The sequence below is a fragment of the Mytilus galloprovincialis genome, chromosome 9, assembly GCF_965363235.1.
Source record: "Mytilus galloprovincialis chromosome 9, xbMytGall1.hap1.1, whole genome shotgun sequence".
Lineage (NCBI taxonomy): Eukaryota > Metazoa > Mollusca > Bivalvia > Mytilida > Mytilidae > Mytilus > Mytilus galloprovincialis.
The window spans coordinates 14428351-14441599 of record NC_134846.1 but is presented as its reverse complement, the minus strand read 5'-3'; the positions used below and the strand labels follow the sequence as shown (position 1 = coordinate 14441599).

At 32.5% G+C, this 13249-nt stretch overlaps 1 protein-coding gene across 1 annotated transcript in view; it reads right to left on the bottom strand.

Annotated features, from left to right (window-relative positions):
* Nucleotides 1–13249, bottom strand: part of LOC143044490 (zinc finger ZZ-type and EF-hand domain-containing protein 1-like) — a 115303-nt gene that overhangs the window by 51235 nt on the left and 50819 nt on the right. Inside the window, exons 21-36 of the mRNA XM_076216536.1 lie at nt 12786–12878; nt 12411–12473; nt 11598–11640; nt 11168–11284; nt 10280–10378; nt 9515–9612; nt 9259–9352; nt 7902–8007; nt 7542–7612; nt 5672–5779; nt 4661–4892; nt 3823–3893; nt 2940–2996; nt 2222–2350; nt 350–454; nt 2–69 (exon numbers count right to left, since the gene is read on the bottom strand). Of these exons, the coding sequence (XP_076072651.1) occupies nt 2–69; nt 350–454; nt 2222–2350; nt 2940–2996; nt 3823–3893; nt 4661–4892; nt 5672–5779; nt 7542–7612; nt 7902–8007; nt 9259–9352; nt 9515–9612; nt 10280–10378; nt 11168–11284; nt 11598–11640; nt 12411–12473; nt 12786–12878 (1554 nt within the window). The remainder of the gene's footprint in view (nt 1; nt 70–349; nt 455–2221; nt 2351–2939; nt 2997–3822; nt 3894–4660; nt 4893–5671; nt 5780–7541; nt 7613–7901; nt 8008–9258; nt 9353–9514; nt 9613–10279; nt 10379–11167; nt 11285–11597; nt 11641–12410; nt 12474–12785; nt 12879–13249) is intronic.

Sequence of the window (13249 nt, the reverse complement as noted above, 5' to 3'; positions counted from 1 at the left end):
CCTTCTTTCTGTTTCACATCTGGGATCAAAATCTATGATGAATCTGTTAGCTCCTGGACAACTGAATACCTGAAAACAAAAATAGTTATGAGTATACAGAACATTTTTATCTCCCCTTTGATAATAAGTTCCTCAAAGGTGTGAGACAAGTTCTATTACCTCAGAATCTACTTTTTCAAAAAATTAGCTTTCCTGAAATGTGTTCAAAGCTTTTTTAGCTTTTAAAATTTCAAAGCTTTAACTGTACATTATCAAAAAAAATATTTCTTACCTTCTGGTAGTGTGTTAACTATAAGGTATTTGTCTCCATTTCCCATGCCCTGAATTATCAAATACCCTAGAAACATACCTGTGTTTCATGTTCGTTGTTATGATAACTGTGAGATGACTCCACTTCCCATGTCCTTAGTACAATGTCATCTGTCTGAACAGTTGACCAATGGTCACTTGTTATCTATAAAAAAATTAATATAATATTGATGTAAAATTATTAATAGTGTAAATAAGTAGTAGAAATAAAAAAATATATAATTTAAGGGTCAGGATTTATACTTGAAGAAATGAAATACAGAATATCTTATTTTGCCCCACATGTATACATTTTAAGAATTTAACCCTATTTATTAGTTTTCCTGTCTATAAGAATTTAACAGAGAAAATTTCTTTCTTTTAATGAAAGTTACTTCCAAAAAAACCTAGAGGCTCTAAAGAGCCTGTGTCGCTCACCTTGGTCTATGTGCATATTAAACAAAGGACACAGATGGATTCATGACAAAATTGGGTTTTGGTAATGGTGATGTGTTTGTAGATCTGACTTTTACTGAACATTCTTGCTACTTACAATTTTCTCTATCTATATAGACTTGGCCCTTTAGATACATAGGAAAATATTTTGTAAAAATTTACAAAAATTCACCAAATTAATGAAAATTGTTAAAAATTGACTATAAAGGGCAATGACTCCTTAAGGGGTCAACTGACCATTGTGGTCATGATGACTTATTATTAGATCTTACTTTGCTGAACATTATTGCTGTTTACAGTTTGTCTCTATCTATGATAGTATTCAAGATAATAACCAAAAACCAAAAATTTCTTTAAAAATTACCAACTAGGGGGCAGCAACCCAACAACCAGTTGTCCAATTCATCTGAAAATTTCATAGCAGATATATATTGATCTGATAAACAAATTAACCCCGTCAGATTTGCTCTAAATGCTTTGGTTTCAGAGTTATAAGCCAAAATCTACATTTTACCCCTATGTTCTTTTTTTAGCCATGGTGGCCATCTTGATTGGTTGGCTGGGTCACCACACACATATTTTAAATTAGATACCCTATTAATGATTGTGGATAAATTTGGTTAAATTTGACCCAGTAATTTCAGAGGAGAAGATTTTTGTAAAAGATTACAAAAATTAACGAAAAAATTGTAAAAAATGACTATAAAGGGCAATAACTCCTTAAGGGGTCAACTGACCATTTTGGTCATGTTGATCTTTTTGTAGATCTTACTTTGCTGAACATTATTGCTGTTTACAGTTTATCTCTATCTATAATAATATTCAAGATAATAACAAAAACGGCAAAATTTCCTTAAAATTACCAATTCAGGGGCAGCAACCCAACAACCGGTTGTCCGATTCATCTGAAAATTTCAGGGCAGATAGATCTTGACCTGATAAACAATTTTATCCCCTGTCAGAATTGCTCTAAATGCTTTGGTTTCAGAGTTATAAGCCAAAAACTACATATTACCCCTATGTTCTATTTTTAGCCATGGCGGCCATCTTGGTTGGTTGGCCGGGTCACCGGACATATATTTTAAACTAGATACCCCAATGATGATTGTAGTCAAGTTTGGTTAAATTTGGGCCAATAGTTTCAGAGGAGAAGATTTTTGTAAAAGTTAACGACGACTGATGACAAGTGATGAGAAAAGCTCACTTGGCCCTTTGGGCCAGGTGAGCTAAAAATGGGTTACCATTGAATGATTTCAACAACCAAAAATAAACTACAACAGACGTCCTTGTTTGGGATATTACCTTTATTCTTTTATTAAAGCATTGTAGCTTACCTGTGGGGTCACCAGTCTAGTTTAGAGAAATTAGACTCTATATTGGCTGAAGATGAGATTTTTTTAATTTGACTGCAAGGAGAAAGAACCAAAAAATGACTTAAATGAAACATATTTTTTCAGAAATAAGTATAATGACTTACATTTGGAAATATTTCAGGAAGCATTTTAGCAAGGTCATTGAGGTCAAGGACAAGATGTTGGAAACTGTGTATTAACACCACTCTAGCTGTTGATCCACAATAATCACAGATATAGGTCAGCATCATTATCTGTAATCACAAAGTCAACAATAACAAAAACACAAACAGGAATCAGTAATATAACAAACTTTGGTCAGGGCTCACAACAAAAATTACATATTCAATTTGAGACAGTCAAATATGGAAAGTACTTTCCTATAGTAAAAAAAGAACCTTAATAAAACAATACAATTATCTCCTAACTTTAACATGAAGAACTTAACATTGGTTGATATACTTTTTTTTTTAAATTACATTCAGCTTTCAGCCTTCTAAATATAAGTCAACCCAAGTAATTTTGCAACATATACATGTTTTTAATCCTGTACAGACCTGTAGTCAGATCCTGTAATTCAGTGGTTGTCATTTGTTTCTGAATATCATATTTGTTTTTCATTTATTTTGAACATAAATCAGGCCATTATTTCTCTTAATTAAATTGTTTTACATATGTCATTTCAGGGCCTTTTATAGCTTGCTGTGCTGTATGGGTTTTGTTTGTTGTTGGAAGGCATTAGCTATGGTTGCTATCTTCATTTCATTTCGTGAGGAGAAGCTATAATGCCACATCCTCTTATTTTTATAAGTTTAATCATACATTAATTTAAGTATGTCTTACCAACTGTCTGATAATGTTTCCAAGGAAGGAAGAGTTAGGAATCTTGAAAAATTCCATCTGAAAATAAAATTGAACTATTGATTATACATAGTTTGAAGGTATACATTTGTATCGCAGATCCTAATTATACTTCAAAAAAAAATTAATAAAAAGCTTGAACAGGGAACATAAGTTCCTGAATAGAATGGTGACAGAAAGCAAAAAGATTTTTTTAGCTCCAGATAAAGATTAAGCATCAAGTTGCAAAAAAACTGTTTTAACAAATGTACGGTTATGATTGTAAATGATACAGAACCTATAGACTAAGTGACATGTGTAATGAAATACATTTTATGTTCTTGTATTTCTGTTACTTGATACAATCAGGTTATCTTCTTACCAGTTTCTCCTTTGACTGTTTTAACAACAGTTTACAAGCATTTGTTATCTACCTACCAGTTTCTCCTTTGACTGTTTTAACAACAGTTTACAAGCATTTGTTATCTACCTACCAGTTTCTCCTTTGACTATTTTAACAACAGTTTACAAGCATTTGTTATCTATCTACCAGCTTCTCCTTTGACTGTTTTAACAACAGTTTACAAGCATTTGTTATCTACCTACCAGTTTCTCCTTTGACTGTTTTAACAACAGTTTACAAGCATTTGTTATCTACCTACCAGTTTCTCCTTTGACTGTTTTAACAACAGTTTACAAGCATTTGTTATCTACCTACCAGTTTCTCCTTTGACTGTTTTAACAACAGTTTACAAGCATTTGTTATCTACCTACCAGTTTCTCCTTTGACTGTTTTAACAACAGTTTACAAGCATTTGTTATCTACCTACCAGTTTCTCCTTTGACTGTTTTAACAACAGTTTACAAGCATTTGTTATCTACCTACCAGTTTCTCCTTTGACTGTTTTAACAACAGTTTACAAGCATTTGTTCCTTTCTTAGCTACAGACATGGCATCTACAAAAAAAATAATCAAAATATTTATATCAGCAACTTTTTTTTTCAAAATACTGTAAATTCAGAAATTATTGCAGGGTTTTTATTAATGGGAATAATGCGACTGAGTGGGTATCACAATAATAAGAACTCACATTCTTATAATAGATACATATATCTGTATGCAGATTTTCCTGTCATCACAATAATTAATCTCACATATTTGTCAATTTTTCAAAAATTGCAATAACAAATGCACGCAATAATTTCTGAATTTACAATAAACAAAATTACATTTCACAAGAGTAAATGTGAAACTTACAAGTTCAATGAAAATCAATTAATGCCATAAAAAAAAATCAGCTATAAAAATGTTGCCATAAAACATACAACCATGTAACAAGTAATGAATTCCTATAAACCAATGAACCAATGCACTGTAAAAATTTCATTTGATTTGATTTTTTGTGTTACGCCACCTTTAAGCACCTCTTTTAGGCTATTTTGTGGCGGCCAGTTTTTTCTTGTTGGAGGAAGACTGAGAGGAGAGCCTGGAGAAAACCACTGACCTTCAATAGGAAAACTGACAATCCTAGTCAATTAAGATTGTGGAGTCAAGTGTACCTGCTTGATCGGGGTACGAACTCACTACATCAGTGTTGACTGGCTAATGATTATAGTATAGTAACTACTTAGACCACTCGGCCACCAAGGCCAATGCACTGTTAATAAGACTTACACTGGTAGGCTATTTCTATGTCTGACATTTCTCTGTAAATAGTACTTACACTGGTATGCTATTTCTATGACTTTTTCTTTCTGTAGGTCTGTCCGAGTTTCCTCCTCTAACATGTGTGACCAGCACCATGACAACAGACTGGTCTGTAATGAACATACCAGCTCCAGGAGGTGTATAACTTGTTCGTGACACTCCCCTGTATCTAAGGTATCTGTAAACTCATGGTAGGTCACAGACAGCATGGTCTCCATTATATCTAACACAGCTTGAGAGTTGTAGTCCTGAAAAATATATATGTAAATAGAGCTCTATATAGAACTCTTGTTCTTGTTGCTTTATCTTATATTTTAAAGGGTTGTTTTTATTTTAAGAATTATGTTGTGATGGCATATCAATTTCTGATTCAATTTATTTATATTTCTTACAAACTAAAGACATTAGTGATGTTGTACAAGACTGTCTAAGTATGTTCTCTTTAGGATGTCTTTTGGCTATTTTTGGCATTTAGTTGCCACTAATTGACAAATACCTCACATATGCCTTCCTTCATATACATGTAGTTAACATAAGTTAAATTATTGCCCTTAAATTCAGGTTTTAATTCTGAATTAAGACCTTTCTGGCGTTACTCTATTATTATACACGGGTGATATGAAGATCTTTATTATTCATTTTAATCAATAAGATCTTGTTGAGATGATGTATAATTATCCTCTTTGAAGTATCACTATACTTTTAAGATATTTACATCATGTCAAAGTTTCTTTTTTATTCATTGCCTCTTTGAATGAAAGTAAATTGTTGCCTCTTTGAATAAGAGTAAATACCCAAAGTTCAAAATACCTGTGAAATATGGACAAAGTGAAGTACAGTGAAACCTGACTAAACCGAACCCTTTCGGGACTTGAGATTTTGTTCGGTTTTGGCAGGTATTCGGTTTCATCAGGTTCACAATGCATAAAATGTGATATGATTGGTCTTCAGAACAAGTTTGGATTAGACAGGTTTCCGGTTTATTCAGGGTTCGGTTTAATCAGGTTTCACTGTACAAGTATTTTACCTCTTTGACATGGTTTGGAAGTTCCAACAAACCACTGGGATCTACAGAGCTGAAGAATCTACACAATGACTGGAATACTAACATCACAGATGGAGACTTGGACAAATTCTGTAAAGATCAAACATACATGTAACTTTACTGATCTAAAATATAAAATGACGGAAAGGACTAACTCAGAAATTGTGTTGCATTATGGTTCATTCTTTTTAATGTTCTGATTGGTCCACACTTTTTTACAACATAACTAATGAGGATGTAAGTTGAATTCTGAATTAGTGTAAAAAGTTATTTGTTAACTAGAAGACTTAAGAAATATTAGTTTTACTAGCAATAACTATTTAAAGAAATAACTTCAATCAATGTCTGAATTTACACCTACATCATTGACTGCTTACCTCTTCTGGACTTCAAAAACTAGAGGCTCTAAAGAGCCTGTGTCGCTCACCTTGTCTATGTGAATACTAAACAAAGGACACAGATGGATTCAAGACAAAATTGTGGTTTGGTGATGGTGATGTGTTTGTAGATCTTACTTTACTGAACATTCTTGCTGCTTACAATTATCTCTATCTATAATGAACTTGACCCAGTAGTTACAGTGGAAATGTTAGTAAAATTTTACAAATTTTGTGAAAATTGTTAAAAAAAATGACTTTATAAAGGGCAATAACTCCTTAGGGGTCAATTGACCATTTTGGTCATGTTGACTTCTTTTTAGGTCTTACTTTGCTGTACATTATTGCTGTTTACAGTTTATCTCTATCTATAATAATATTCAAGATAATAACAAAAAACAGAAAAATTTCCTTAAAATTACCAATTCAGGGGCAGCAACCCAACAACAGGTTGTCCGATTCATCTGAAAATTTCAGGACAGATAGATTTTGACCTGATGAACAATTTTACCCATGTCAGATTTGCTCAAAATGCTTTGGTTTTTGAGTTATAAGCCAAAAACTGCATTTTACCCCCATGTTCTATTTTTAGACATGGTGGCCATCTTGGTTGGTTGACCGGGTCACCGGACACATTTTTAAAACTAGATACCCCAATGATGATTGTGGCCATGTTTGGTTTAATTTGGCCCAGTAGTTTCAGAGGAGAATATTTTTCTAAAAGATGACTAAGATTTACGAAAAATGGTTAAAAATTGACTATAAAGGGCAATAACTCCTAAAGGGGTCAATTGACCATTTCGGTCATGTTGACTTATTTGTAAATCTTACTTTGCTGAACATTATTGCTGTTTACAGTTTATCTTTATCTATAATAATATTCAAGATAATAACCAAAAACAGCAAAATTTCCTTAAAATTACATATTCAGGGGGAGCAACCCAACAACGGGTTGTCTGATTCATCTGAAAATTTCAGGGCAGATAGATCTTCACCTGATAAACAATTTTACCCCATGTCAGATTTGCTCTAAATGCTTTGGTTTTTGAGTTATAAGCCAAAAACTGCATTTTACCCCTATGTTCTATTTTTAGCCATGGCGGCCATCTTGGTTGGTAGGCGGGGTCACGCCACACATTTTTTAAACTAGATACCTCAATGATGATTGTGGCCAAGTTTGGTTTAATTTGGCCCAGCAGTTTCAGAGGAGAAGATTTTTGTAAAAGTTAACGACGACGGACGACGACGGACGCCGGACGCAAAGTGATGGGAAAAGCTCACTTGGCCCTTCGGGCCAGGTGAGCTAAAAATGTATGAGAAGAAACAAAATCAATCTTGTTTTACATCAAAATCAAAACAAAAAGTTTGAATAGGTTTTCCAAGGTTGTTTAAAGTCATGGGAGAGAAAAAGACAGATAATTACATAAAACAGAACATAAAAAATACAAGTCAAAGTTAGAACTGTATAAAGTTACCTCAACATGGTGCATCATTGAAAATAGCTGTTTTCTTCTGGCATCTTTGTCTGGGAAAAACATGGCTGCACCTGAATAAAACATTCATCATTAAAGTTTTAAATATAACCATTGCTTGGTTGGCAATTAGATCTTTCATTTTTATCTATTTATAAAATCAATTTAAATTAATAAGCAGACAATTTATAATCAATAAAACTTGAAGAGAGTAAAAATTCTCAAAAATGAAAGGGTGATATTTCCAGCTTGAATCAAAGTTTGTGTGAGTTGCTGTTATTGTAAATCAACCCTTTGGGTGGCAAAGACTTCCACGATTTGAGCTCTATTTAGTGTTGTTTGTATTCTTAATAGGTTGCTTACCTTCTACAATCAACTGTTTACATAGTCTGTATTTCTTACTAGTCTTTACTACTGCAGAGTCATCTATTACTTTACAGAAATGTTCAAACATCTCCTCTGAACATTTCTGTAAGAAAAATATAGAAAAATTACTATTTAAATGATTGTTGCTATTAAATAAAATAAATTATAAATGCTTTATGTGTATTTTCATTAAAAAACTAGATACCATTGAGATGGGAGCCATCTCTGTGGGCCCCACTGTCAATAACGTGGGGTAAATAAGTTGTATGGATAATCTGATATAAAGCATTATTTGAAGTTATTACATAGTCTCATGTGTGATTTTATTCTAAGATTTTAAGTTAAAACTGATAAATATTCTCAACTTACTTTCATAGTATAATAGTGATATGACTGCATGATGTGAACTCATTGTTGACTACTCTAAGGTGACTTCTGGATATATGGATTGATGTTTGAACAATATGTTTAAAGGTGCTGCCCAGTTGATATTTGTCACATATTTTTAGAATTATCGCCGGACTGACCTTTGACCTAGGATGCATACATTATGACACATTCTTTGGTGTTGGTTAATATATATGTTAAGTTGAAAATGTTTGTCAGGTATAAAGTATGAAATAATAACAGCTGTCCTCTCAAAATATAGTGTGGATCAAATTTGTTAGCGATGGACAGACCAACAGACAGACAGACCTTTGACCTAGGAAGTTGTACATACATCATGACACACCCTCTGGTGTTGGTTAAAATGGATGTCAAGTATAATATTTGAAATCATAACGGTTCTCAAGATATAGAGCGGGCACGATCTTCACCACAGGACACGGGGTTGTCAACTGAAACCAAAGTTTTTGACCTTGACCTTTGACCTAGGAAGTTGTACATACATCATGACACACCCTCTGGTGATGGTTAATAAACATGTTAAGTATTAAGTATAAAATCATAACGGTTATCTAGATATGGAGCGGACACGATCTTCACCACAGGACACGGGGTTGTCAACTGAAACCAAAGTTTTTGACCTTGACCTTTGACCTAGGAAGTTGTACATACATCATGACACACCCTCTGGTGTTGGTTAAAATGGATGTCAAGTATAAACTTTGAAATCATAACGGTCCTCAAGATATAGAGCGGACACGATCTTCACCACAGGACACAGGGTTGTCAACTGAAACCAAAGTTTTTTTACCTTGACCTTTGACCTAGGAAGTTGTCAGAACCTTTCTGATGTTAAAAATTCATAAAAAACATGAAAAATGAACAAAAAAACAATAGATACACAAGGAGCAGAGCAGAAATAAAGTATCCTAGCTTAACAATAAATTTTCAGACATTATATCTTTACCTTTTTCTCTCCCTCTGGAGCAGATGACACTGGCAGAAGACAATACATCAACTGTAACATCAAAATAGCACAACTCTGCCATTTCTCTTGATCACTGTAAAATATGGATGAAATATGAAGTGCTAATTTATATCAAACAAGTAAGACACCCTTTTTTAACAAATTAATACCCCTTCACGAAAAATCTGGAGGACTGTCTTTATCTGTTTTATTGTATAATTATTATTGAGTGTATCTTGTTCTCATGGAAACTTACTTATCTCTGAAAGCAGTATATAACTCCCACAGTGTATCTATAGGTGTATCTCCAAACTCCAAGTAATCTGACTTTCCTGAGGAAATACCTTTCTTTACCTAAAAATAACAATAGGAGCCTTAACATAGAATTGTCAATATTTTGAGTTAGAGCTGGAAGACTTTTCTACACTTTTGATATTACTTTTCGCAATAGTAGTACACTACACTGTAAAAATCTATTTGAGATAGAGCAGATGCAATTTTTCAAAATAAATTTTAATTTATTGTCTTAAAGAAATGCACTACGAAATAACTGTGTTCTCGGGCCAGTGACTTTTAGTTGCTACTTCTACCTCATTTGGTTTTTGTTGGAGAAATGCCTTACTATCAATCATACCATGAATTCTTCTTATATATTTTATTTTACAGAAAATGAAAAAGCCTATCTATGATTGTTTAGTCTAAACTCTATTTTTTCTGTTCTATATTACCTATATGCCCATTTCTCTAATTTAATGTTTTAAAAATTTGATATTTTAATTGTATAGCAATAAGCATACTAATTTGACAAGATTTGTTCAACAGCTTTTAGATCAGCCCTAAAATGTAAGTACACTTAAGCATGTTAAGTGTCCATTAATAGCATTGAAAACAAGCAAAAACAGAAGTTTATACTTCACAGCACTAAAATAGTGGTTTATATCTTTTAACAAACATTAGCATTCTACAAATCATAATCAATTCATATCAAAACATGTTGTTAATCTCTAACCAAAAAACAAACCTGATCTTGTGCTAGATCAACTATGAACTCTAATACATGCTGTATAATCTCTAAACTGTTACAGTTGGGTTTCTTGTCAGGATTTGGAGGATGCTTCACCTGCAAAAGTGATAAATTTCTATAAAGATAGATTATTTCTTATATGAAGATTCAGAGATAAAATTTCAATAAGAGTCAATTTGGTAAGAGACATAAGAGAAAAGAAGTATTTTTCCAGTGTAATAAAATTGATTATCACTATTTTACAGAATTTTACTTTAATCTTACTGACTGATAATTTTTTTTCTCAGCACAGTAAAAGTGATAGGAAAAATGATCACTAGAAACTGAGTGCAAATGTGCCTGTTGTTAATGAAATTAACAATGTCGTTGTAGCTAAAATGTGATAAACAGATTTTCATTGGTTATCTCAACTCGATTGCTTTTCTAACTTAGGCCGTACAGGCTCAAGCGAGAAAATTAATCTCCTTGAGATGATCAACTATAATCTATAATTATCGCTATTTTGTGCATTTTTCCTTTGATCTTGTTTTGTGATAATTTTTATATCATGCTACTCGCTTGAGACAGAAAATTATCGCTAGAAACTAAGGACGCACGTGGCATTGCTAACAAAATTGACATGAACTTGACAACGTCGTCATAGGTAAAATAGCAATAAACAGATTATCATTGGTCATCTCAACTGGATTGTCTTTCTCGCTTTGCCGTACTGGCTCAAGCGAGAAAATCAATCTTGTTGAGATGAACAATAATCTATAATTATATGAGATTCATAAAATTTTGATCTGCCATTAGACTTTTCAATATATCTTGTCAAAATAAATCTAACAAAGTTAACCATCTGTATGAAAAGTAGCCTTGCACTTGAATGCTATAAAAACTTACAGACACTTCCTCATCTATCAACACTTGTTTTCTAGGAAATCCATAAAATCTGACTCCAGCTACTGACAACTTTGTTTCTTTCTCTTGTCTTGGTTCTAAAAGCTTTATCAGGATATACTAAAACATGTATAAAAAAATAAATCAATTTGTGACATGGCATACATAAAATAATTATATTGTAATTTAGACTCCAGAAAATTTTGTAAAAATTCTCATTTTTCATAGCAAGACTTAAGCACTATAAATTCTATAAGTATTCTGATTGCACTATATATCTAATCAATGAATTAAAAAAATACAAAAACAAACCAGCAGAAAACTTACAAGTACTTTGACAGAAACAAGTTTTACTAGTGGAAACATGCATGTTTATGTTGTATGTTGTATTATATAGTTCCTACTATAATAATGTATCTAATTTCAGCCTTACCTGGCCAACAGGATGCCAAGTAACAGGGATGTCTATTTCATTGCTGCAATTAGGAAAATATTAATAAAAATATGACACCTAACCAACTACATTGTACCTGTACAAGTCAGTTGGTATTTTTAACTGTTTCAATCAATGTGAACATTCTTTTATGGTGGTTATACATTCAATAATTGAATTTTTTTTTATATAAATTGAAGTTTTTTTTCTCGATATTGCAAAAAATAAAATTGTATTTTAGTCCAATTTAAATGACAAAATCACAATAATAAATGCATGCGATAATTTCTGAATTTACAGTAGATATCTGTCTATTGTTGAAGACTGCATGTTGCCCTCTGAATTTGGTATGTTATTTCTGATTGATTGATGGGTGTTTAATGTAACTCCAGCATTATTGGCTATTTTGTGGTTGTGGAGGAAGTCTGAGTGCTCAGAATGTTATTTCTGTGGTTGATTTGATTTGATATTTTTTTGCGATTTAACACCACTTTTAAGCACCACTTTTGGGCTATTTCGGGCTATTTCGTGGGGGCCAGTTTTTATTGATGGAGGAAGCCCAAGTGCAAGGAGAAAAACTGATAATCCTAGTCAATTAAGATTGGAGTTGAGTGCACACGCACGAGTGGGGTTCGAACTCACAATCTCAGTGTTGACTGGCTAGTGATTACAGTAATAACTACTTAGACACTCGAACACTGAGCCCCCCCCCCCTTTTTTCTTTTCAGATCATTTTATTCAAATGTATTCAAGTTAACTGTTGATTTTACGTCCATTCTAAATAAAACAATTGATTCCTGAATCATATCTTACCAATCATCTTCGAATGTAAAATAAGCCACAGGATTGTCTGGTTTACCTGCTATTCCAGCTCCTCTGTAAAATAAGTGCAAAATAAAAAAAAATGTTTGTAAAACTAGAACATTAACTTGCTATGTGCAATTATAAAATAAACAAGTTGAGATATTCCTATATCAATTTTTTAAGAAAAAGTGAAAAGGCATTCTGCATCCTAAAGAAACAAAAGCAAGGATGCATAACCCCATAATGAACATATTCAGGAGCCTAGAAAGTAAAAACAAAATTATTTTTTTTCCAAATACCAAAACACATTAGTGATATTCAATAATAAAATCATAGTTGTACAGCTTTCTTTTTGAGATTTTATTGACAAAGATTAGGACCAACCTGACTTGTACACTAAAATCATACTCCATTTTGCCCCAGTCATCATAACTCTCAAATCTTTTGGCATGTTCTTCCATGTTGAATTTCTCAGTGCTGAAGAAAGTATTTGTAAAAATAAAATTAATCATAAAACAATTACCGGTATTTAAATTCAACTTCAAGGCTATTTAATTCTATTTAAATAATAACATTAGATGTATGTTTCATTATAACTAGAACACACCCGTGATATCGCGGGTCTGTGACTGAATTAAAATAAATAACTATGCGCAAGCCTTATTTTAGTATTAGTATTGTCATCTGATAAAGTCATGCCGATTATAAGATACACAGTTTTCTCTGCTTTCAAATCTTTCTGTTTGAACCGTCGAACTGGAACTTATCAATTATTGGTAATATTAATGACACGAGGTCCCACAATAAAGTGCACAGGTAAATTAAATAACAATTTGATAAAAATCGTG